At 43.5% G+C, this 26,985-nt stretch overlaps 1 protein-coding gene across 6 annotated transcripts in view; it reads left to right on the plus strand.

The window, feature by feature from the left end:
* Positions 1-26,985, plus strand: part of LOC124171680 (protein GDAP2 homolog) — a 424,204-nt gene that overhangs the window by 363,998 nt on the left and 33,221 nt on the right. For all 6 annotated transcript variants that reach the window (XM_046550918.1, XM_046550917.1, XM_046550914.1 and 3 more), the window contains 3 exons: positions 9,992-10,134; positions 10,588-10,720; positions 10,805-10,914. In XM_046550918.1, coding sequence (XP_046406874.1) covers positions 9,992-10,134; positions 10,588-10,720; positions 10,805-10,914 — 386 coding nt within the window. The remainder of the gene's footprint in view (positions 1-9,991; positions 10,135-10,587; positions 10,721-10,804; positions 10,915-26,985) is intronic.

Consider the following 26,985-nt stretch of genomic DNA (forward strand, 5'->3'; position numbering starts at 1 on the left):
GATCATATTGGGGTAGGCCATTTGTTATTTCTTCAATAAGTTCATAAAATCTATCTTTTTTATCTTCCTCTGCATCCTCAGTAGGGGCATATGTACTAATTAATGATATATGGCTAAGTATTCCTTTAATTCTTATGCTACATAATCTATCATTACAGGGATTGAAACACAGTACTGATGTACTCGACTTTCTTCTCACCGCAAATCCGGTTCCCCCATAATATTTATTATTATCACTGTCGCTATAGTATATCACATACTCTTTGGTATGAACTTTTCCAGCCAGGGGCGACCTTGTTTTTTGAAGAGTTACAATATCCATGTTTTCCTCCTCAAGTGCCTTTGATAGAATATGCAATACCACAGGTACAGCTAAGCTTCGAATGTTCCATATTCCAAATCATAATTCCTTCGTACTAAGCCGGTCCTTTTTCCGTGAAATCCAGTCCTGTTCCGAGTCAACTTTTTGGCGGATCGTAACAAGGTGTTTTCACGAGGCAGGTTGTCGGCCTAGCGCCCAAACCCCAACCTGGAGGACTGTGCGAAAATTACATGGGAAAAAATCAATCACCGTGACTGTTTCCTTTTAATGTGCTGCCCAAATAGTTGGATTAGCTCAATGGAATTCGCCAAGACCACCAAAGAGATTCGAGTGGACACGGCTGACATCCTTTTCAGTCTGGACGTGGTGTCACTGTTTACCTGTGTACCATTGGCTGACACAATGCGGCTATTAGCAGAAATATTCGACTCTGACACGGTCAAGCTCTTCCATCATGTGCTGACTTCGACCTATTCCTCCTTCGATGGACAATTTTACGAGCAAACAGAGGATGTAGCCATGGGTTCGCCGCTATCCCCAGCGATTGCGAACTTTTACATGGAAAACTTCGAAAAGCAGGCTCTGAACACAGCTCCACTGCAACCCAAATGCTTTTTTAGATATGTGGACGACACATTTCTGATCTGGCCACACGGAAAAGACGCCCTGGACCGGTTCTTCGCCCACATGAATAGTCAACATCCCAACATAAAATTTACCATGGAAGAAGTGTAAATGGCCAACTCCCGTTCCTCGACATTTTAATCCGGGAAAAGAAAGATGGAAGCCTGGGACACAGCATGTACAGGAAAGCGACTCACACCAACCTATATCTCAACAATCGGAGTCATCACCATCCATCACAGAAGGAAGCTGTGTTGTCTACTCTATTCCACAGAGCTAAGAACATCCCCGATAACGAGAGCATCCAGTATGAGATAAAGCACCTGAAGATGACATTTCGGAAAAATGGCTGTAGCAAACATCAGGTTTCTATGGCCCTGAAAAGGACCTTTAACAAGCCCATTGGCGACACAAAGGAGCCGAAATAAGAACCGACCGCAAAAGCTTTCCTTCCCTATGTCTCCACAATATCTGGAAAGATACAACGCATCCTAGGCAGATATTATATTAAGACAATCCATTTACCACCTCCAAAGCTCGGGGATCAACTAGTGAGAGTGAAGGATCCCCTCGGACTGAAGACGCCAGGAGTTTACGAAATTCCATGCGAGTGCGGGAAGACATATATTGGAGAGACCAGTCGGACAATTGAAACTAGGACGAAGGAACATCAGAGGTACTTACGGCTGGCCCAACCGGAAAAGTCTGCAGCGGCGGAGCATAGCATCAGTGAGGACCATGCCATACAATGGAAGGAGACGAAACTGCTATGCCGGGCACATGGCTACTAGGACCGCCTTGTCAAGGAAGCCATTCAGATCCGCATCAACCGCAACAACTTCAACAGGGACACGGGCTTCCAAATCAGCAATGTTTGGAAACCAATATTGAAGTCCATTATATACAACAAAAATGGCGGGAAAACCACAACACGCCTGAACCAATCAGGTTACACCTGATTGGTGTGTATAGATACTGAAAAAATTTCGAAGAACGGCATTCGGAAGATCCCCTGAGGATGATCAGCAAGTCGCGGATCGAAACGTTGGGAGACATGGAAGACATCAACCGGTGGAAAACCCGAGAAACTTTTCTGCAACTGATACGCCGGGAAAACCTACTACATACTACAAGTAAGATCATACATCCTCAGGCAATGCTTGCCCACCCAGATTTTCCGTCCGCTACCCTCACTCGTGCAGTCTGGGCCATGTACAGTAGGTTGGGCTGTAAAAAGGTTTTTTTTCCTGATCAAATTTGCCCTGTGCGGGAAAGTTGTGAAATGATATAAGGATCTCGCACACAAAATTTTTTTCAAATCGGATAATATTAACCACTGCCGCCCGAGCTCTAAACTTTAAAATTTTGCGAAAAATCAGGCTGATTTCAGAATCAAACGGCTATGAAGACGAATTTTATGAAAATATGGGATAATGGATAATATCAAAGAGTGGATACATGTTTATAGTTTACGAAAATGAAATTTGGAGTTTTTTGACAAAATCTATGGTTAAAAAAATGTCTATGAATTAACAGCAAAATTAGAGTATAGACCACCCGCACAACACAACTCATTTTTGCCTACATTTCTAAAACTCCAATTTGGGGGCTAAATTGCAGGTAAAATAATATTTATTCCGATTGATTTTCATTTCTTATCAAATAAGTCATCATATGGTAGTAAATAATCCCACAATAAAGTAATAATAAGGTAAATTATTTAAAATTAACATGAATCGTAATGACGAATAACGTACCTGTGGAGCTATTTTCAACAAGAAATGCAGCCAAGGCTGAGAAAGAACAGAAACTGAAAACCAAGCATTTCACTAAGTAGCTCTCAGCTAGTTTCGTGAAGAAACTACCCAGAACTCATCACGAGGAAGAGGCTACCATCGAGTTCCACCCGTGTCCCCCCCAGCCAACCTTCCGAAGAACACGATTGTGAAAGCACATCAAGTACTCTGAGAAAATTATTCTTTTCTATTATTATTTTTATTATTATTATCCGTCTCTTATGCACGATAATGCCCATCCATGCCTGCGTTCTATACTGCACACGGATTTTGATGCTAACATTATCATTTGTACCATCCTTTCAACTGCTAGTGCATGGCAGGGAAAAGGTACTTCCAATACAGATCTTTCCGTGACAAGATCTTCCAAGTTTTTGTTTGTCATCCCAGCTACTATTGGTGGTTGATTAACCTCAATTGGTTCACAGTCAACCAAGTCGATATATTTTTGAGCACCAAGCATTTCACTAAGTAGCTCTCTGCTAGTTTCGTGAAGGAACTACCCAGAACTCACCACGAGAAAGAGGCTACCATCGACTTCCACCCGTGTCCCTCAACCAACCTTCCAAAGGATTACGGGAGGATTGACGCAATGGTTAGAATAGAGGGAAAGCGTACCAGGTGTGGTGTGAAGTGCGTGATATTTGTTGCACTCGAAAATTTCATGGGTAATGATTTGCCCACTTATGAAGAGATGATGAAAATGTTTTTGTACTCTCGGTACATTGAAGAAGAAAGATAAAATACCATTATTTCTCTGTCGGGAATCGCGGAGACAGTGGCTTATGCCATTGAAGATATTTGGCATAGATCCTCTATCTCAGTTGCTGGATATAGGCAAATTGTTTGACAAATTATTCAATATCATGGAAATAATCGCAACATTCTTCCATCTGTCAACAAGAATGCTTTCATTGATCTAAAGCAAGACTTTCTTCGTCACGCACGTCAGCTTTTTGATGTTGCGGCATGTAAATGCTTTATTGAGACTGATTCTGTTTGTGATATTCTTTCGAAAATGCCTTGTTTAGAATGGGAATTCCTTAAGGACAGAGAATTGGCAGGAAAATGAAGGTAGGGCCATCGATGTGCAGGAGACCAAAAATAGGAAGACGAGGCTTTGCAGGTTAGAAGGAACAAAGGAACACCCGAATGTTCCACCCTATTTTGTCATAACACTTCTGTTCGGAAGACTCGGGCGATGAAATTAAATTTAACGGAGAGTTATGTGATGCAAGTGAAGGAGAGGATTTCATGGAAAAAGGTTAGTTAAGTAATTTGAAATTGCCAAGATCTGCATCATCCTGTGAATAATTCTGCATGTCAAACCATACCTCTGCAGCACTTGCATCTGCGCACCTAATAGATATCGGGTTGGTTACTCAAGGAGTCAATGTACTTTTTGTTGACAAAAACAAAGTTAGAAGGGAAAGAGAAAGATTGCGCACGTCTCTTCGGAGGAATGTGGGAACTGTTAAACTGCAAGCTCTTTACTTCGACGAGAGGAAAGACTCTGCTTTCGTTTATAGTCAATCAAAGTGAAAAACAATAGGTGAGGAGCATGTAACTCTCGTTCAAGAGCCCGGTTCATGCTACTTATGGCATGTCACCCCATGTGTCAGCAAAGCTATTGGCCTCTAAGATTCCATAACGAATTTTCTAGGGGAGGAAATGATCATTATCGATGGACTCCCAGCAATTGTGTGCGATGGAACTGAGGTTAACACCGGAAGCCATGCTGGAGTAATCAGGAGAATGGAAATGGCCCTAAGAAGACCTTTGCATTGGTTTGTTTGCCTGCTTCATTGCTTTGAACTATCGTTCAGAACCGTCAAAGAACTGATGACCCTGGCAAAATTTGTTATCGAAGTTTACGCTCCAATGCGGTTCTCAATAAAATTCAGAAAATATTGAACAGAAGTCCCGAAGTATATTATGAACATGATTCTTCTTATGAAATATATAGATAGAGACATCAAATTACGCCGCTACTCTATGATTCAGGGAAATGTAATTTTGCTCACCCAGAGAATAGTCCGCTTGCAATGTTAGCCGATGAACGCAGACAAATTCGTGCAATGGCCATCACAAATACATTGAAATCGAGAGAAACTCAGCAGGAGGAATTGAGGAAATTCGACTTTTCCAAAGCTAACCTTCGATGGAGTGAAGAGTTCTCGGGATCGCCACCGGGTCAGGAATCTGCCGACGTTTCGATGACCGAGTCCGACATCGAAACGTCGGTAGAACTCTTCACTCAGTCCATTCGCCGGGAAAGCACAAAATCTTTCTAAACTTCGATGCTCAAACTTATATCGACTTGGTTGACTGTGAACCAATTGAGGTAAATCAACCACCTATAGTAGCTGGGATGACAAACAAAAACTTGGAAGACCTTGTCACGGAAAGATCTGTATTAGAAGTACCTTTTCCCTGCCATGCACTAGCAGTTGAAAGGATGGTACAAATGATAATGTTAGCATCAAAATCCGTGTGCAGTATAGAACGCAGGCATGGATGGGCATTATCGTGCATAAGAGACGGATAATAATAATAATAAAAATAATAATAGAAAAGAATAATTTTCTCAGAGTAATTGATGTGCTTTCACAATCGTGTCCTTCGGAAGTTTGGCTGGGGGGGACACGGGTGGAACTCGATGGTAGCCTCTTCCTCGTGGTGAGTTCTGGGTAGTTTCTTCACGAAACTAGCTGAGAGCTACTTAGTGAAATGCTTGGTTTTCAGTTTCTGTTCTTTCTCAGCCTTGGCTGCATTTCTTGTTGAAAATAGCTCCACAGGTACGTTATTCGTCATTACGATTCATGTTAATTTTAAATAATTTACCTTATTATTACTTTTTGTGGGATTATTTACTACCATATGATGACTTATTTGATAATAAATGAAAATCAATCGAAATAAATATTATTTTACCTGCAATTTAGCCCCCAAATTGGAGTTTTAGAAATGTAGGCAAAAATGAGTTGTGTTGTGCGGGTGGTCTATACTCTAATTTTGCTGTTAATTCATAGACATTTTTTTAACCATAGATTTTGTCAAAAAACTCCAAATTTCATTTTCGTAAACTATAAACATGTATCCACTCTTTGATATTATCCATTATCCCATATTTTCATAAAATTCGTCTTCATAGCCGTTTGATTCTGAAATCAGCCTGATTTTTCGCAAAATTTTAAACTTTAGAGCTCGGGCGGCAATGGTTAATATTATCCGATTTGAAAAAAATTTTGTGTGCGAGATCCTTATATCATTTCACAACTTTCCCGCACAGGGCAAATTTGATCAGGAAAAAAAACTTTTTTCGGCCCACCCTAATGTACAGGTTACGAATAAGTCGCCTATCCCTCCAATTTACACCTATTTTCTTGAGGATATCCATCAGCTTTACCCAGTCCACTCTATCAAATGCTTTTTCAAACTCCTCGAAATCGGCATACACGTTAGGGCGGTTCGAAAAAATCGATTTTTTTCAAATCCATCTGGCCCAATGAAAAAACGTTGTGGGACCGATCAAAAATAAGGCCTGAAAATTTTGAGACCTCTACGTGAACCTGTGACCCTCGCTGAAATGCAATTTTGGGGGGAGGGTCAAAATTCGAAAAATATAACATTTTATGGTCATTTCCCATAGATTTAGCCGAGTGACTGTTGTCGTGGGGCAAAAATTTCGTACATTTTGACGTATCTGCCACCGTTTAGCCACAAAATGCTTAATTTGAGTCCGCGCCCGCGAAGAAAATATTCGAACGCCCACGCAGCGTCGCGGATACGAGAGCAGCAAGCCGATCCCGTCCCCTCCACGCTCGCTTCTCCCCCTCCAACGCCTCGAATGTAGCAAAATTCATCCCGCGCGTGCTGCTAGGAGGGCGTTCATCTTTGATAATATAAATCAGAAGATGGTAGAAGGTAAAAAACGAATCGTAGTGAGACGACTTGTCCCTTATTTGGCGCCTCGTCGGCGTTAAACAAATCGATGTTACCAACTTTTAGAGAAGTGATGAAATATTTTTAGATCTGCGAACGCAGGAAAGGAGCCTACGGTCTATGAAGACGCCTCTCGAGTGGCTATAAAGGTGTGCGAACTGTGGTGACGCGCTTCTTTTCCATTGTGAATGTGACTAAATGGATTTAGCGGTACCACAGGAAGTACTATAACTTACGAAAAATTAGAATAGGCCAAAAGTAGGGTTTTATTGAAGTATAAAACTCAAACAATTTTAAAGGAACATTTTAAATTATGCGATATTTTTGCGTGTAAGTGCAAGGAGGAGCATAAGGTTCCCCCAATGAGGAAGTATTTTGAGAGACAATCTGACGAAAAGACAGATGATGGCTGCTGGATTGAATCCTAAAGAAACTCGACAACTGAGGGAAAAAAGGGAATCATCGGAGAGCGATGAGTCATCATCGTCAATTCTTGTACGGGGAAATAGTATCAAAAATTTTCTTCATCAATTCATCCGAAGAAAATTAAACTGGCGAGAAATTAGCCAATTTGTATCTCTACTTTCCTCATAAAATAAACATTAAGGACTATAAACTCAAATTGTAACTTCTTCGGGGAAATAGCGTCTACCAACTGTGATAGAGGTTTATGCAAGAACCAAGCAAAAGCAATGATCGTTCCCGCAACTTTAGCTAACGCAAAAGTCATAACTTCGTAAGATGCATCAAAGCTAGTGTACCAGAATCACTTACGTAGACAGAAAAATATGCTAAGTACTGTGAATAAGAGAAGAGAGGTGTCATCAAAGGGCTCCATTTTATTGGAATGAAAGACTATACTCTTGTCTGATGAAAAAAGGCAAGAGGACTTATCAATACAAGTTTAGAGGGGAATGTGTGGTGTTAGTTGAAGAAACAGGGTCCCACTTTTGGAGGTTTGCCTCCCCCGTCGGAGGATTAGCAAAAGTTATAAAATCTGCGATTATCGATTTCTTTCCGAGTGTAAAGTAGATACACAAAATTAAAAAGGATTTGATTATGATGGTACCAAGCGAATACCGCCCAAAAAGGAGGCATCATCCCTTTGCCAAAAGCATAATTCCAACATCCCTTGCAGTGTGGGTAAACTCTTCTCGAGATTCCCGCCGGGTTAATTTTTCCATAATGGCCAACATTTCAAGCTCCGACTCTGGGCTCATCCTAAGGGATAAATTTTGTTGAGCCCCGAAAAGAGTTTACCCACATCATTCGCCGGGAAAGCATCAAATCATATTTCGTCCCTTACAGTGGTCTATATGCTAATTGCACTATGTTGACTTGGATTTGCGACGTAAACATTGGGAGGGTAATCTAGGGACCCAATTTGTGTTGCTGCAAGGATGCATTTGGCGACCAATCCGAGATTTTTTTAATTGCTGGATTTTAATATGGACGTAAAGGACTACCAGCTGATGATATATTGGAGAGAGACTCCGGTTCCTTCGGCTATATCTGAGCTTAGCGCTGTGGAAATGAAAAATCTATTGATGAACAAATTTGAATTTAAATATTCATTTTATTATACATGCGGACGAGAGATTCGCGAAAGAATTAACCAAAAATTTGCTGACAGCAGCGAAAGACGAGGAATGACTCTGACATGAGAAATACAGACTGGAAAGCAGATAATTCAGTAATTCTTTCGTGATTGTTCCTCACCGGACGATGCTGAAACATCAAATATTAGTAAGACTAACGAAGAAAGACGCACTTGGTGTGAATTTTGTTGCATTTGGGGCGTGGGAGAGGCGAGCGGGGAGGGGACGCGAGCGGCCTTCACCCTAAATCCATTTAGTCATAGGTGTCGGACAATACCGGAATAGAAGTGCATATCCTAAGTTCGCACAACTTCATAGCCACTCGAAAGGCGTCTTCATAGACCCTAGGCTCCTTTCCTGCGTTCGCAGATCTAAAAATATTTCATCACTTCTCTAAAAGTTGGTAACATCGTTTTGGTTAACGCCGACGAGGCGCCAAATAAGGGACAAGTCGTCTCACTACGATTCGTTTTTTACCTTCTACCATCTTCGGATTTATATTATTAAAGATGAACGCCCTCCTAGCAGCACACGCGGGATGAATTTTGCTACATTCGAGGCGTTGGAGGGGGAGAAGCGAGCGGGGAGGGGACGGGATCGGCTTGCTGCTCTCGTATCCGCGACGCTGCGTGGGCGTTCGAATATTTTCTTCGCGGGCGCGGACTCAAATTAAGCATTTTGTGGCTAAACGGTGGCAGATACGTCTAAATGCACGAAATTTTTGTCCCACGAGGACAGTTACTCGGCTAAATCTACTGGGAATGACCATAAAATATTATATTTTTCGAATTTTGACCCTCCCCCCCCTAAATTGCATTTGAGCGAGGGTCACAGGTTCACGTAGAGGTCTCAAAATTTTCAGGCCTTATTTTTGATCGGTCCCACAACTTTTTTTCATTGGGCCAGATGGATTTGAAAAAAATCGATTTTTGCGATCCGCCCTTTTACACGTCCTGGTCATATTCCAGGTTCCTCTCCACGATGGACCTCAATATCACTATTCCATCTCCAGCGGACGTTCTTTTTCTGAAACCAAGCGGATCTTCGCCCAAATACTCGCTTGCCCTCGCCTCCATTTTTCTGTTTAATAGTCTCAATACCACCTCCTCCGCGTGCGATATTAGGCTAATAGTCTTTTAGTCTCCGCATTTTGCAGTTTTTTTTCCTTTACGATAGCGGAACCAGGTCCGTCTTCACATTAGCAGCGTAAATGGCATGATGAGTGGTATTTACGCTTGTTAGTAGCTGCGTGAACGTGAATATGATCAGTGGTGAGGGTTAAATTGTCCGTCTTTTGAACTTTTGTTCAGTATTCACTCTTGAGTCCTGCCTTTATGTGACGCAGCGTTGACAGACAGAACAAGGAATTCATTTCATCGCGTTCGATAGTTCAGCATTTCGAAGTATCATATTTCTTCACTTATATTTCGCGTCTTTAGCCTATGGTGTGTCTATTTCCGGTTTTTCATGACAATGCAACGAACTTTGGCATTAGAGAATGAAATTGATGTCTCGTGGCAAATGTTCGTTTGCGAGGTGAGTTGTTGTCTACTCCAATGAAACCCCTCGCCCTGCATACTCCTCATCATCTCATTCCTTAAAATTTCGATTCTGAAAATACACTTTTTTATTTTTATCAGTATGTATCGTTTCATTTCGATAAAACCATATCGAAAATAAACCAGTCTTTTTTATTTTATTTACAGGTCTGGGGATATTTCGGCTTTAAAAGTTGACGCTATTGTTAACCCCACCAATGAATCTATTAATGAGAGGAATCCGATTAGTGATAGAATTATGGCTAGGGCAGGCCCTGGTCTCCAAGAAGAAATTATCCGTGATGTTAAAGGTAAGTTTATCGTTGTCCCTCTCTCTTATTGCATGCCAAGCAAACAAATTTGTGCACAATAGCTTCCAAAAGGTTCGATGCTAAGATCATTTTTTATGTACGACACAATCATGTTGCGAACGTTATGGGAAATCCAACCGATTCTGGATGCAAATGACGCCAGCACTTGAGCCTGTTCTGTTGATGACGATGCGATCTTGTTGCTTGGACGCATTTCTCAAAATGTGAGCGATTGTCAAAAGCGTGAAAATGACCTCATGGTTGCCTTAATTATTATAGGTTTAACTACCCATTCGGAGCTTTTCCAATTCATCAAATGGCAGATAACTTACCTTAGTATGCCTGAGCGTTTGCATTTCATTGGAAAGCTGTTTATGATAGTCCGTGAAGCTTTATACAATAAGTTATATAACTTCTATACCAAAATGAGCCTGATTTATTTTTTCCGTACAGTTTGCCGGACGGGTGAAGTAGTGGTCACTCAAGGGCATAATCTACCCGCTAGGTATATCCTCCATACAGTTGGTCCAAAGTATAACATCAAATACCAAACGGCAGCTGAGAATTCCCTTCATTTGTGCTACAGGTATGCGATTGATGATAGATTCCAATTTTCGTTATTAACTGGCATACAATATATTGGGTTCGATAAACCGTGTTAATTTTACAGGAATGTCCTACAGAAGGTCCAAGAGCTGCAGTTGACGTCTGTGGCCTTGTGTGTAATCAATTCGGTGCAAAGGAATTATCCTCCAGAGGATGGAGCTCACATTTCTTTACGTAAGTTTTTACCTTGTATAAATAATTATGAATATTATAAAATAATTATTACCATTTTTTCCCGGGAGAAACAGACTTTCTTTGCCTTGCTAAATGAGGAGAGCCACCAAAAACTCATCAGCTCAAAATAATACCCATGGTGTTGCATATGCTATCAAAAATTCATCGACGATTGTACTGTATTTGGCACATGGAGTTCTCGGCTTCACCTGGAGTCGTGATTTGGTGTAATGATGTTTCTATAGCTTATACTGGAGATTCAACCTTGGCCTTAATTCTGCGTAACTATACCAAAAAATTCGACATTTCTGCGGAACTATCGGCTAGTAAGTGGTTTCCCCAGTTATCGTAATTTGTTATTTTTTCCGTAACTCCCATAAAAAATTGTATTTACTCAGGCCCAGTTTTCGAGGGTGCGTCGTATCCTAGAATCGCACCGGTGATCCTGTATAGCCTGTCGGTGCCTTTTCCCGATTTTTGTAGACATTCAGTACCACATATTTTCGAACGAATTCAGATATCATTTGGGTATGGATCCGTGTGCGTGCTCTGGCGTAATATTTTTCAAAAGTAGTATTTTATGTTTATATGCCAGAATTCCAATTTGCGGCAGTCGCACGCTAGTCGTTTTTGATCTCCCATTAAGTTTTCTATTTGAAACTAACTCATCCTGTTTTGGTAAAGCGCCAAAATATTGTAACTGGATCAGTTACAGTTACTTTAAACAATTTGGAAGCGGTTTCAAGTTACAGTTACAATTATAGTCGCAGTCACTTTTCGGATTTTTTTACAAACGTCACACGAGGTCCGTACACCAGAATCGGATGACTTTTGTTAAATTACATGTTAAAACCCATTACTTTGTATTAACAAAAAATGCATTTTACTTATTATTCGCAGCGTGTAATTAGAGTAGAGAAAATTATCCGGCGTATTTCGCATGAGTAATAATCGGGGCGTAGTGATTTTTCATTATCTAAAGGCCTGTTTACACTGTACATTAGCACGTACGGGTTAATCTCTAAATGTATGAATGCGAGAATGAACATGAAAATGCACCGTGTAACCACCCAACTTGTGCAAATGCATTCACAGAAAATAGAACCTGTACTAATTTGGTTCATACATTCGTACATGTTCCGTTCCGGTCGACAAAAATCATTCATGCAAACAGACATTAACTCGTACGTGTTAATGTATCGTGTAAACAGGCCTTAATATTATGAGAGGGGGAGGCAACAGTAGTATGCATAGACGAGTGGAGTACTTGATCGGCCAAAATAGTTACATTTGTAGAGTCTCATTTGCTCTTACGGTTTGGGCTGCGACTGCAGTACCTACTCATTATCGTTACTCGGCAAAGGCGACCATGTATATCAAAACACTGTAACCCGCGTGACGGTAAATTGCGCGTGGGTGTGTGCGGGGACGACATGGACCATTCTATTGATTTTGGGAGCACGCCGTCAGGAATTATTCTTTGTATTTAGAATATCGCAGTGCTTGCAGTTAAGGTTGAATCTCCGAATTTAAACCTCTTTTTCGATTCAAATGGCAGTGTAAAATTACAAATAGTCATTAAATTCGCCCTTGTAAACTAAGAAAATGTGGACACAATGAATTACTCAAGAACCCCCTGATATCTTTGTATCAATTGAAAATTTCCCCGCGCTTAACAATAATAGTAAAAGTTAGCATTTGGCGAGATTTCTGGCAGGATGGACATTAAATTCATTCTGGATGGACATTCTTAAGACATCCCAAGTGGCGGTGTCGTACAGGTGACGCAGGCGGTTGGTGTGGCGGTACGGGGCAAGAAGTCCTCCAGTTAGTAGGTCGTGGCGCATGGCGTTAACGACTCCATGGACCGAGGAGATTCTACATTCCTGCAGGGAATTAGAAATCCGAAGGGAAACTGAAACTGGTTGTGCCGAGAGGGTCGCGATGGCGGTTGCGATTTCTAGTCTTGTGCCGAGGATCGATCAATGTTCCCTGATTTGGAGCCGAGTGGAAGGCATAAACCAGAGGCTGCGTCGTTCCTCCATGGACATTGAAGTCTCCTTCGTGTTCCTTAAATTGGCAATCCCATTGTGCCAGAACCATCTGAACTGTTTGGGTGTCTGATACACGGCCGAGTCCACTAAATGTGTGGCTGGTAGTATTTTTGTAGGTCATTTTTTTAGAGTAGCCAGTAGGCCAGAATGTGGATCTCGTAGTGTGTTAATAAATGAAGAGGTAGATCCAAAAGTTTTCAAATACAAAAGCTCCTCCAGAAATCCGAATATATTCATGGTGAAGCAAAACAGCCAGTATTGTTTCACAAACTTTTATTTGCTGTCGACTAGCTTCGAGGGCTAATAAAAGTTTGTGAAACAGTGCAGTGGTATGGGTTGCTTCCCCATGGACGCCTAATCGCTACACCAACTCACGACAAATTAATTTATTTCATTCCGAATATATAATCTGAAAGAAAAAGCAGCGCCTCGGACCATTTTCCAATAATAAGTCTGGTAACTTTAAGCAAGAGAAGCGTTAGTTGTGTCAAGGTAAACCATTATCTTTCGTAGTCGTCAATTGCCGTAGCATCAAAAACAAAATCGCTAATTTTCAGCTTTTATTATTGAGCACCGAGGCTGATGTAGAGATAGGAACGGAGAATTGGTTTTCAAGGTAAATAGCACGTGCCGAGATATTTCCTAAGTTTTACTCGCGTCAGCATCTGGAAAAGATCGAATGGAGAGGTTAGGAGGAGGTATATTTAATGATGAAAAAGAAGAGATTGTAATCAGAGCTGAGATAGTTCCAGATGACGACGTAAAAAGTGTTTAGTGTTCTATTCGATGCTCGTCGAAAAATATTTTTAATTGCGCATATTACTGGTCACCCGACTCGTATGTTAGAAAGACAGTCTAAGCATTTCATGAAGAAATATAATTATTGTAATATTAAAATATATATGGTAATTTCAACGTATCTTGGATAGATTGGAAGACTTGTAGTATTCAAAGTGGCGGAAAGTATAAGGAATCATACGAATTACCGGTCGATACTGTTACGTCAAACTATTTGCACCAAATCATAAAAAAAAACTAATATGACGAAATAACATTCTAGATCTTTTAGCGACGAATGTACCGGAAAGAGTCCTTTATATTTCAACCATAAACGGCATTAGTGGTCATAAAGCTGTAAGTAAGTGTGTAAGTAAACTTAAAAGAAAATCTGCTAAAAAGATAGCCAGTGGAAGAAAATTGTATTTATACCTAATGGCAGATATCGAAGGTTTAAGACAAGAATTGGCTAAGTATTGTGAAAACTTCAAAGCCTTTGGCGTAAACCATAACGTTAATGACATTTGGAATGCTTTTCGGAGAGTTACTCAACTAGATGTAGATAACGAAATACCTAGAAAACAAAAGAAAATTAATGCGTAACCTTGGTGGCACAATGATGACGCCTGTTAATGTCTGACGTCACGAAGAACCATGTACTTAAAAATGAAGAACGCTGGTCAGGATCTCCCCAAAGAAGAGCATGAGAAATGATCAGAGAAATATGAGAAAGCTAAATAACAGGAAAAACGACCTTAAGAAGAGCATTAATGGAATTTTAGAGTAAAATATTCGGTGGAAGTCTAGAAGAAAATTTGAAGGCATTTTGGTCTTACATGAGGGAGGTTCAAGGTAATAAATCTACGGTAAAGTCACTCAAAAACTACCATGAAGAAAGAGCTGGCGAAGACTTGGTAAAAGCAAATATCCTTAACTCCTTCGTTCAAAACGTATTCACTACCTGTTCTCAGAAAAGTACCTCTACCATTCCTATATAGACTATATAAAACTCCAATGCAGGCAATAAATTTTTCTTATAAAAATAAATTTCTTGTCACAGTATAGAAAGTCATCTAAATCCATCAGTCCCAAAAAATGCCCTGGTTCCGATACAAATAGGGTGGTTTCCTATGACTTTTTTATTGCCTAAATCGAAAAATGCAGGTAGCAGAGTACCCTGCTAGCTGGTAGCGCTTGGCTTAAATAAGGATTATTAATACCTTATCAAATGAGGGAACTTTGTGACCATAGGCAATTTTAATAGGTGATTATTAAGAGACGTTTCCCTGAGTGCATTCATTTGTAATCTCAGACGATGTAAAACTCCTATCTGCTTGTATAGAAACTAGGTCCCTGTGACGTCACATGGAGTGGGATCGCATGGGCACCAATCTGGCCTTTTTCAAATGCAGTTAAAATTGGCGATTGCCATTCGTCTAAACCGGTATTTCTAAAACCAAATAATTTGTACATTATGAATACACTAATGGTGGGTAACGAATCGCAATCAATGCCTTTCGTTTTCTTTGATGAAGGGAACTACCCTATTCCCGCCAGATTTTTTGAAGAGCTGGCAACTTAAATAGCAACGTTTTTTAAATTAAAATTTTTAAAAATCATTCGCGGAGCATCGTTTACCTTAAGATCAGAAAAGAGTGAATGTCACACCTATATTTCAGAGTGATGCTAAAGAAGATCCTAGTAACTATAGACCGACCTCCCTTATGTCTATCTCATGCAAAATGCTAGAAAAACAGTCGTCAGCTCAGTAATATGGTATTTATATAAAAACTTGTTAAGTCGAAATCAGCATGAATTCCGAAAAGATCTGAGTAAGAAGCGCTGCAGCGCGCGCGCTGTGAATGGTCACATTATCGTCGGAAAAGAAGATGATTCGTAATTTATTTTTAGAATAGGTGTACGGACAAAATTTTAATACCCCTTCAAATCACTCACTCCCATGGCCATTTATACCGCAAATGATGTTTATCCTCGCCAACAGTTTGCCTCCAACTCTTTCTAACTTCTGCACCCGTCTCGCCGACTCCCATTTTCCCCACGTCAATCAGCACCTCATCCTGCCATCTTTTTCTCGGTCTTCCTGGAGGTCGTCTTCCGTCAGGGTTTTCTGCCCAGGCTTGTTTTACTAGGGCCTCTAGCTCTCTTCGTATCATGTGCCCTGCCCGTCGCAATCTGCGGCTCTTGGCTTCAGCTACTACGTCTGGCGAGTCGAAAAGGTTCCCGATTCCCCGATGGTGTTTTATTCTCCAGCTTCCATTCTCTCCTGTTGAACCAAAAACTTTCCTTAGCGCTTTATTTTCGATGACTGTTAACATCTTTTCCGTTCTTTTGTCGATAACCCATGATTCTGCTCCACAAAGAAGGATAGGTTGTTATGGTCATAAATTCTGAGTTTGGTTCTGATGGATAACGTTTTTGATGTTAGCAGTTTGTTCAGGGTATAACTACTTGTATTGGTTGAATTTATTCTGTTTTGTAGCTCACATGATTCACTATTGTTTGAGCTGATTATGGTTTCCCCTTCAAATATTAGCTAAAAATCGTAAACTATTGTAAAATTGTCATTAATGAATATTTCATCTTCATCATCACTGGTCAACAATCCTAAGATTGGTTTGACGCAGCTCTCCACTCAGTTCTCCTATCAACTAATATTTTCACACCTACGTATTTCTTCTCTTTCACATCCTTCTTTACTTGTTCCATATATTTTGTTCGAGGTCTTCCTTTTCCATTCTTGCCTTCCACTTGTCCCTCGACGATTGTCTTCATCAAGCCATCATGTCTCAAGATGTGGCCTTTAAGGTTGTTCCGTCTTCCTGTTAAGGTTTTATGTGGCTTCTCTTCTCTCCTAATCTTCTTAGGAATTCTCATCACTTACTCGGTCGATCCATTTGATCTTCATCGTCCTTCTGTAGCACCACATTTCGAAGGCTTGTTTTTTCCGCTGCTGCCATTGTCCATGCTTCACTTCCTTATTGAAGCATACTCCAGGTGTAAGTTCTTATAAATTGTTTCATTACTTCCATGTTTAAACTGATGACTTCAGGCTTGACCATGTGAAACCTCTCCATATTGGAAATAAAAGAATAAAACTTTGTAAGGTTCGCTCGTGTATTTAAATAGGCAATAAAATAAAAAATTTGTATGAATAAATTTATTTCGTAACGTAGTTAGATATTCAGGTGACTTCAGTCATCTGAAGATGTAATTGCGTTTCGAAACCTGGTTCGTGCCTACTCAAATACACAAGTGAACCTTGAAAAGTTTTATTCTTTTATTTCCTACTTTCATGTTGTCAGCAGGTCGGTTCACTCGGTCGATCCATTTGATCTTCATCATTCACCTGTTGCACCACATTACCAAGGCCTCTACCCATGCTTTCTCCGCCGCGGGATACCTCACTTCCGTATAGGAGCATACTCCAAATGTAGGTTCTTGTAAATTGTTTCTTTACTTCCATATTTAAGTGTTCCGCTGTAAGCAGGTCTCTCTTTTGGTGGAATGCTCTCTTCGCCTGGGCTATTCTGCTGATAATGTCTTTCTTACTTCTCCCGTCACTACCTATCTTGCTTCCCAGATAACCGAATTCATCCACCTCTATCAGTTTTTGCCTCCCTATTTTAATGTTAGTCTGGGCTTCTTCTCTTCTGCTGCATACTAATTTCTTGGTTTTCTTCGTGCTTATTTTCAGTTCATATTCACCCATTACCCTACTCATCTGAACCAGAATATTTTTCAAATCCTTCTCTGTTTCTGCTATAACGGCCATGTCATCGGCAAATCTTAGCATGCTAATTTTTCTCCATGGATATTCACTCCCAATGCCTTTTCTTTGATTTCATTAATGGCTTTCTCAATGTAAACGTTGAGAATTACGGGTGACAACGAACAGCCTTGTCGCACTCCTTTCTTAATTCTTGTTTCATCACAGCTGGGTCCTGATTTCATCACCGCTACTTGGTTTTTGTATAAACTGTGGATGATTCTTCTGTCATTATAAAGAACCCCAATTTCCTTTAGGATTCCAAGCATTGTGCTCCAATCCACGTTGTCAAATGCCTTCTGTATGTCCACGAACGCAACGAACGTTGGCTTGTTCTTTTCCTTTCTCTTCTCTATGAGCAGTATAAGGGCCAATATTGCTTCCCTTGTGCCTTTACTTTTTTCTGAATCCATATTTTTCCTCACCCAAATACTCTTCTGCTCTTCGTGCTATTCTTTTACAGATGATCCTTGTCAGTATCTTCGACGCAAGTGTAGTTAGGCTTGACGTCAGCTGATGCAGTCATGTGGAAAATATCAGTGGCGTTGCGCATTTCTTACCAATTTTCCCGGTTTATTTAACGTCTTTACACAAGGTTTTGAAGGTTTTATCGTAAAAAAACAAACGCCATGGAACCTGGTTTCGCCAAGGCTGACTCCAGAAACTTGCCGATAATTACGACAGCAGTAATGTTTGCTTACATAAGCAACAGCAAATGCTAGATACAAGCTGAAAGCCGGGGAGAAAGAAAGGAAGAATTGATAAATCAAATACATTTATGCAATTTTTATTTAAGATATTAGAAGGAATGACCAGTACATGCAGACTTGGATAGCTAATGAAAGAAATACGCAAAGTAAAATGGAATTTGAAGCCATTGGATAAAGTATGTGTAGAAAGTGGCTAATAATAATAGAAAAATTTAGGGAACTTAGTAGGAATCATAAAAACACTGTTCTAGAATAGAGTTGCTGTATTTTCCATAAAATAATAATTACAGATATTTTAGGTTCACTCATAAAAATTCGTTGTCACTCTCTTCAGAGAGTACTAAATCACTCCTTTCATCCATTGAAACACTATTCATTAAAATTTCCACTTATAATAGATATGCCTCATCCTGAAAACATATATCTATATAAATTAATGACGAAAAGTTTGACATTCTACGAAACTGTATGTTTAAGGCAACGTGATTTTAGGAAGGTCAGTTTAGTAAGACTTACCAAATGAGGTCAATGCCTTTCCTGTTAGATGCACGCGACTTATTTCATTCAACTGCTATCACAAAAATAGAATGAATGATTAACATAGAATTGCAATCCTTAACAACCAAGCAAGGATATTCCATGTAAATCTTATCCTGTAACGTATTCAATTACGCAATCGAAGTATGCGCCGTGTCGTAGAGTAGTACCACGAGTAAGTATATGTATATACTTACTCGTGGTGTCCACCTCTATCAGTTTTTGCCTCCCTATTTTAATGTTAGTCTGGGCTTCTTCTCTTCTGCTGCATACTAATTTCTTGGTTTCCACGAGTAAGTATATGTATATACTTACTCGTGGTACTACTAATTATGGTCGTGTGCACAGTCTTAGAAAAAGAGAAGGTCGTGTATATTGATGGTCTACATCGAACTACATATTATCGGTTAAGTTACCCGTAGACTCGAACTAGACAGATTTTATGCGTTTACCATTTTTCATGTGCTCTCAGGGTATATGCTAGAGGAATGGACACCCAGGAATACCTATTTCTTCAAAACGAATGAATGCATGGACACGCAATAAAACATTTTAAATGTGAGAATGGATTTATATAAATAAATGTCTCGCGGTGTCGACTCCAAATGATGCCTCTGCCTATGATGAGAATCCCAAGAACCCCAAGTATCCATCTACGAATTTTGTGATACGCAGATAATATAGCTAAGTTGGAAAGTATGTTTTCATTTTTTATTGCTGCCCTTCTTGCTGTGATCCTATATCGTCATTGTGAGCATTCAAATGCATAGTCGAATAGCAACTAGTTTCAGAATAACAGAAAAATTTTAAGCCTGCAATGGAGGCGTGTAGAAGGAGCACATTAGAGAAATCATGGAATGAAAACGCTTACAATACCATGCAACGTATTGAAAGTAAAACCATGGTAGAAAGAGGAGCCTTCTCCTTCCCTCCTCCTTACCACCTCTTTCTCCCATGGTAGAACGACCGCTAGGGTTCAACTGTAGAATATTCAAGGGCCCACAACGCGGGTCTCACGCTTCAAGGCCGTTTTACACGGGGCACGGAATTGCGCAGGTTAGAGCTGCATTAATTTCTAAAATGGCGTGGAAATGCGCAAATGCATGAACGAAATTAGAACAGGGGCTGTTTTTCCGTCTTGCATCCACGCATTCTCGCATGTGTTCCAGCAATTAACCGCTTTACACGACGCAATTTTGATTGCACCTTCGCACGTACGTCAGATTGCGCAATTCAGTGTACCGTGTAAAACGGCCTTTAAAGTGTGTGGGTTCTTGCCCTTGGTGTCGGGAAGTGAATAATCACACACAAATAATTTAAGGTTTAACCCAAAGTTTATTTCTATGTAAAATCCCAATGTCCGAATCAATTCAATGAAAAGTAATAATGAACTTGTGCGTCCAGGATAGCCAAAATTTAGGATATTACCAATGTCTCGGTAAGGAGAGGAGCGGCTGGTGATGGCACGGGTGGATAGCGAGGCGTTTCGGTCGCACTGCGACTCCAACTGACGCTACATTGTGACTGACCACCGGTGACTGAGTAACTGCGTCAAGTAAGTGAGTGTGTGAGTCCCAATAGCATCTCCACCGTGCCAGTACATAGTAAAGTAGAACCAGGTTGTTTTCGTCAAAGAGGAAAGGGAAAAGGAAGGTTAGGCGTTCTTGAAAGTGATAAGGTACAAATCCCGGGACATAGTTTGTCATAGCTGGCTATTCTGAGACGTCACACAACAACATTTATGCATATTTTTGTTATGGAAATCTTCCATTTCTGGATCACTGCATATGCGTAATGGGTCATCTCCATCAGTACTAACTTGGTATATTTTCAGGGAAAAGAGACATATTATAGGCAGTGGCGGCGCGTGCGTATACGCATGTTAGCAAGTGCACACCCAAAGATGAATAAATTATAAAAGAAAACTATTCCTTTGCAACGCGAAGGATAAAAGTACTGTATGCATATGCAAGAAACATGAGACTCCGAACGCTACAGCTATCTCCTTTTCGAATCTATAATATATACAACCCGATGTGTGACAGATAGCACACTCACTGATTCACTCACTCATTCACGTATACAAATTCCCGACCACTTCCGGTCGTGCTGGGAAGACGAAATTTTTACAGGTCGTTGAGAAAACATATTCATCGGGGGGAAAAGTCCGAAAACTCGAAAAAGTCGATCGATTTTCGAGATATATCGATCCGAATTAACATTGGAGCCTTATGGGACTAAAACATATTCCATTTTTCTCCTACTTAAAAATGTCACGGGAACATGAAATGTCACTGACGGAAACTAGATTTTTTGGCCGATTTTTTGATGTGAAACATTTTGCCATATTTTGTTTATAAGTATTTTTTATAATTTTTTTAAATTTCCAATGCTTTTCTTATGGGCCTATCTTTGGATTTTTTAAAAACCAACTTTTAATCGTTGTAGGAATAAGTCCTTAACTTATGAGATACTAGATTTTTTGGTTGATTTTTTGGTGTGGTTGCCTTTGCAAATTTTTGTTTAAAAGTATTTTTTTTAACAATTTAAAATTTCCAATGCTTTTCTTATGGGCTCACTTTGGGAATTTTTTTGACCTATTTGCAATAATCGTAGGACCAATTCAATTTCATGCAAGATACTAGATTTTTTTCTTAATTTTTTGGCTATCCTTTGATATCCACATGTTAATCAAACTTCGAGTAATTAACGATTATGTATTTTCATTGAATTTGCGACTCCTACAACGTTTGGTAACTTACAACACATCCGCCGTGAAGTTTGCATTCCCTCAACACACGATTTTAAATTTTTCCGAATTTTTTTTTACCACTTCCCGACGTGGTACGGACACCAAATTCAGGTGATTGACGTCTTTCTCGTGCCCCTACGCGCCGCTATCAGGAGAACGGAGAATAATTAATTTTAACGGGTGACACCGTCGAAAAAACATGCTTACACTACAGCTGCAGAGCCGAAATTTTTATCCAAGGTTAACAATGCCGCGTTTTACAGAACAAGCACTTTATGTCCCCCGAAAACCCCCTGTGACCCCCCCAAAAAAATAAAAATTACTTAATAAGTCGTATATTTCGTGTACCATTCATCCCAGTTGTATCGTTTTTATTGATTCCGAATGGGAATTGTGTCGGCTAAATTCACCCGTCATGTTCAATTATCCTGCCCCAATTACACACCCGCAATAAAACTTCAAATTTTTAAATGTACATTTCTTAACAAAATAGTAGAGTAAAAAAGGGGTTCCAGGACAAGGACACCTAAAACCGATTTTTTTTAAACACTTCCCCATAAGGTACGGCTACGAAATTCACAATAGTTATGCCTTATTACAGCGCCTATGCACCGCTATGTGGAGAACACAGAATTGGTAATCTAAATGTGAGTAATACGGGAGAATTCATTATTCCCCTACAGTAAGTTCGCTGGAATTTTTACTGTAGGTAGACAAAGACATTTTATGCAAGAAAACGCCTCGATATTTCACGTGGCTTCCAAGAAGACCAGGGAAAAAAATTATTTTTTTCTGTGAATAGCATGTTCTTCGGTGTTTTAGCATATTTTACCAGTAATTCCCTTCTCCTATGACTCATCGCTAAGGAATTTATTTGGATGATTGCGACCGTTGTCAGTATATTCATAAAAAAACCCTGGAAACCCCCCGGACCCCCTTAAAAACATCGTCATAAGCTAAAATGCCACAATCACGGCTAGCATGCGTCTACATTCAGCCACATTATCCCACGGCAGCCTTTGTAAACGATAGGGGAAGGCTGGTAGTACGCATTGCTCTGTGAGGAGTGAAAACCCTGGCGGCAAAGCTGACCCCGCCCCAGGAACGACGGAGACATTCCAAGGAGTCAGATGCGCGGAAAACCTCCGAGAACCATGGGGCGGAAAATCCGCTCCAACACGTGGAGCAGCCGAAAGCGTGTCTTACGAGGGGGGAGGGCGCCGATAACGCTTGGGCGGCGAAGCCGCCCAAAGACTAGGAACGGCGAAGCCGTTCCGAGGAGTCGACGGTTCGGTTGGACACAGTAAACCTTGGGCGGCAAAGCCGCCCCATCACGCGGAAGGGCGATGCCGTTCCCAGGATTCGACGCCTCGGGGTGACACGGGTAAACCTTGGGCGGCGAAGGCGCCCCATCACCAGGAAGGTTACGGGGGGAGGGCGCCGATAACCCTTGGGCGGCGATGCCGCCCACAGACGAGGAACGGCGATGCCGTTCCGAGGAGTCGACGGCTCGGGGGGAAACAGTAAACCTTGGGCGGCGAAGCCGCCCTATCACGCGGATGGGCGACGCCGTTCCCAGGATTTGACGCCTCGGGGGAACAGGGGTAAACCCTGGGCGGCGAACCCGCCCCATTACGAGGAAGCTTACGAGGGGGGCGCCGATAACCCCTGGGCGGCGAAGCCGCCCTCACGCGAGGAACAGCGACCCCGTTCCGAGGAGGAGATGGCTCGGGGAAATAGGTAAACCTTGGGAGGCGAATCCGCCCCATTAGGACGAGATAACCCTTGGGCGGTGATACCGCCCACAGGCGAGGAACGGCGCAGCCGTTCCGAGAAGTCGATGGCGCGGGGGGACCCAGGTAAACCTTGGGCGGCGAAGCCGCCCCATCACGAGGAAGGGCGATGCCGTTCCCAGGAGCCGACGCCTCGGGGGGACTCGGGCAACACTTGTGCGGCGAAGCCGCCCTCCCACGATGAACGGCGAAGCCGTTCCTAGGAATTAGCGGGTCTCCGTCACAGGGCTACCTCGATATCTGGGCGGCGAAGCCGACCCCGGACGAGGAACGGCGAAGCCGTTCCGAGACGTCGGGGGTGGGACGGCGAAGCCGTCCGTTGGGGGCAGCCGGCGAAGCCGGATGCGGGTCGCCGATAACACTCAGGCGGCGAAGCCTCCCACAGGCGAGGAACGGCGAAGCCGTTCCGAGGTGGCTACGGCTCGGGGGGACACAGGTAAACTTTGGGCGGCGAAGACGACCACGGGCGAGGAACGGCGAAGCCGTTCCGAGAAGTCGTTGGCTCGCGGGGACCCAGGTAAACCTTGGGCGGCGAAGCCGCCCCACCACGAAGAAGGGCGATGCCGTTCCCAGGAGTCGACACCTCGGGGGGACTCGGGTAACCCTTGGGTGGCGAAGCCGCACTCTCACGATGAACGGCGAAGCCGTTCCGAGGAACTAGCGGGTCTCCGTCACAGGGCTATATCGATATCTGGGCGGCGAAGCCGACCCCTGACGAGGAACGGCGAAGCCGTTCCGAGACGCCGCGGATAGGACGGCGAAGCCGTCCGGTGGGGGCAGCCGGCGAAGCCGGATGCGGGGGGTTTTTAGGGGGCGCAGCCCCCTAACGAGCGCGCCCCATCACGAGGAAGGGCGATGCCGTTCCCAGGAGCCGACGCCTCGGGGGGACTCGGGCAACACTTGTGCGGCGAAGCCGCCCTCCCACGATGAACGGCGAAGCCGTTCCGAGGACTAAGCGGGTCTCCGTCACAGGGCTACCTCGATATCTGGGCGGCGAAGCCGACCCCTGACGAGGAACGGCGAAGCCGTTCCGAGACGTCGGGGGTGGGACGGCGAAGCCGTCCGGTGGGGGCAGCCGGCGAAGCAGGATGCGGGTCGCCGATAACCCTCGGGCGGCGAAGCCGCCCACAGGCGAGGAACGGCGAAGCCGTTCCGAGGTGGCTACGGCTCGGGGGGACACAGGTAAACTTTGGGCGGCGAAGCCGACCACGGGCGAGGAACGGCGAAGCCGTTCCGAGAAGTCGTTGGCTCGGGGGGACCCAGGTAAACCTTGGGCGGCGAAGCCGCCCCACCACGAAGAAGGGCGATGCCGTTCCCAGGAGTCGACACCTCGGGGGGACTCGGGTAACCCTTGGGTGGCGAAGCCGCACTCTCACGATGAACGGCGAAGCCGTTCCGAGGAACTAGCGGGTCTCCGTCACAGGGCTACCTCGATATCTGGGCGGCGAAGCCGACCCCGGACGAGGAACGGCGAAGCCGTTCCGAGACGTCGGGGGTGGGACGGCGAAGCCGTCCGTTGGGGGCAGCCGGCGAAGCCGGATGCGGGTCGCCGATAACACTCAGGCGGCGAAGCCTCCCACAGGCGAGGAACGGCGAAGCCGTTCCGAGGTGGCTACGGCTCGGGGGGACACAGGTAAACTTTGGGCGGCGAAGACGACCACGGGCGAGGAACGGCGAAGCCGTTCCGAGAAGTCGTTGGCTCGCGGGGACCCAGGTAAACCTTGGGCGGCGAAGCCGCCCCACCACGAAGAAGGGCGATGCCGTTCCCAGGAGTCGACACCTCGGGGGGACTCGGGTAACCCTTGGGTGGCGAAGCCGCACTCTCACGATGAACGGCGAAGCCGTTCCGAGGAACTAGCGGGTCTCCGTCACAGGGCTATATCGATATCTGGGCGGCGAAGCCGACCCCTGACGAGGAACGGCGAAGCCGTTCCGAGACGCCGCGGATAGGACGGCGAAGCCGTCCGGTGGGGGCAGCCGGCGAAGCCGGATGCGGGGGGTTTTTAGGGGGCGCAGCCCCCTAACGAGCGCGCCCCATCACGAGGAAGGGCGATGCCGTTCCCAGGAGCCGACGCCTCGGGGGGACTCGGGCAACACTTGTGCGGCGAAGCCGCCCTCCCACGATGAACGGCGAAGCCGTTCCGAGGACTAAGCGGGTCTCCGTCACAGGGCTACCTCGATATCTGGGCGGCGAAGCCGACCCCTGACGAGGAACGGCGAAGCCGTTCCGAGACGTCGGGGGTGGGACGGCGAAGCCGTCCGGTGGGGGCAGCCGGCGAAGCAGGATGCGGGTCGCCGATAACCCTCGGGCGGCGAAGCCGCCCACAGGCGAGGAACGGCGAAGCCGTTCCGAGGTGGCTACGGCTCGGGGGGACACAGGTAAACTTTGGGCGGCGAAGCCGACCACGGGCGAGGAACGGCGAAGCCGTTCCGAGAAGTCGTTGGCTCGGGGGGACCCAGGTAAACCTTGGGCGGCGAAGCCGCCCCACCACGAAGAAGGGCGATGCCGTTCCCAGGAGTCGACACCTCGGGGGGACTCGGGTAACCCTTGGGTGGCGAAGCCGCACTCTCACGATGAACGGCGAAGCCGTTCCGAGGAACTAGCGGGTCTCCGTCACAGGGCTATATCGATATCTGGGCGGCGAAGCCGACCCCTGACGAGGAACGGCGAAGCCGTTCCGAGACGCCGCGGATAGGACGGCGAAGCCGTCCGGTGGGGGCAGCCGGCGAAGCCGGATGCGGGGGGGTTTTAGGGGGCGCAGCCCCCTAACGAGCGCGCGCAGCGCGGCGAGTCTATAATATATACAACCCGATGTGTGACAGATAGCACACTCACTGATTCACTCACTCATTCACGTATACAAATTCCCGACCACTTCCGGTCGTGCTGGGAAGACGAAATTTTTACAGGTCGTTGAGAAAACATATTCATCGGGGGGAAAAGTCCGAAAACTCGAAAAAGTCGATCGATTTTCGAGATATATCGATCCGAATTAACATTGGAGCCTTATGGGACTAAAACATATTCCATTTTTCTCCTACTTAAAAATGTCACGGGAACATGAAATGTCACTGACGGAAACTAGATTTTTTGGCCGATTTTTTGATGTGAAACATTTTGCCATATTTTGTTTATAAGTATTTTTTATAATTTTTTTAAATTTCCAATGCTTTTCTTATGGGCCTATCTTTGGATTTTTTAAAAACCAACTTTTAATCGTTGTAGGAATAAGTCCTTAACTTATGAGATACTAGATTTTTTGGTTGATTTTTTGGTGTGGTTGCCTTTGCAAATTTTTGTTTAAAAGTATTTTTTTTAACAATTTAAAATTTCCAATGCTTTTCTTATGGGCTCACTTTGGGAATTTTTTTGACCTATTTGCAATAATCGTAGGACCAATTCAATTTCATGCAAGATACTAGATTTTTTTCTTAAATTTTTGGCTATCCTTTGATATCCACATGTTAATCAAACTTCGAGTAATTAACGATTATGTATTTTCATTGAATTTGCGACTCCTACAACGTTTGGTAACTTACAACACATCCGCCGTGAAGTTTGCATTCCCTCAACACACGATTTTAAATTTTTCCGAATTTTTTTTTACCACTTCCCGACGTGGTACGGACACCAAATTCAGGTGATTGACGTCTTTCTCGT

The sequence above is a fragment of the Ischnura elegans genome, chromosome X, assembly GCF_921293095.1.
Source record: "Ischnura elegans chromosome X, ioIscEleg1.1, whole genome shotgun sequence".
Lineage (NCBI taxonomy): Eukaryota > Metazoa > Arthropoda > Insecta > Odonata > Coenagrionidae > Ischnura > Ischnura elegans.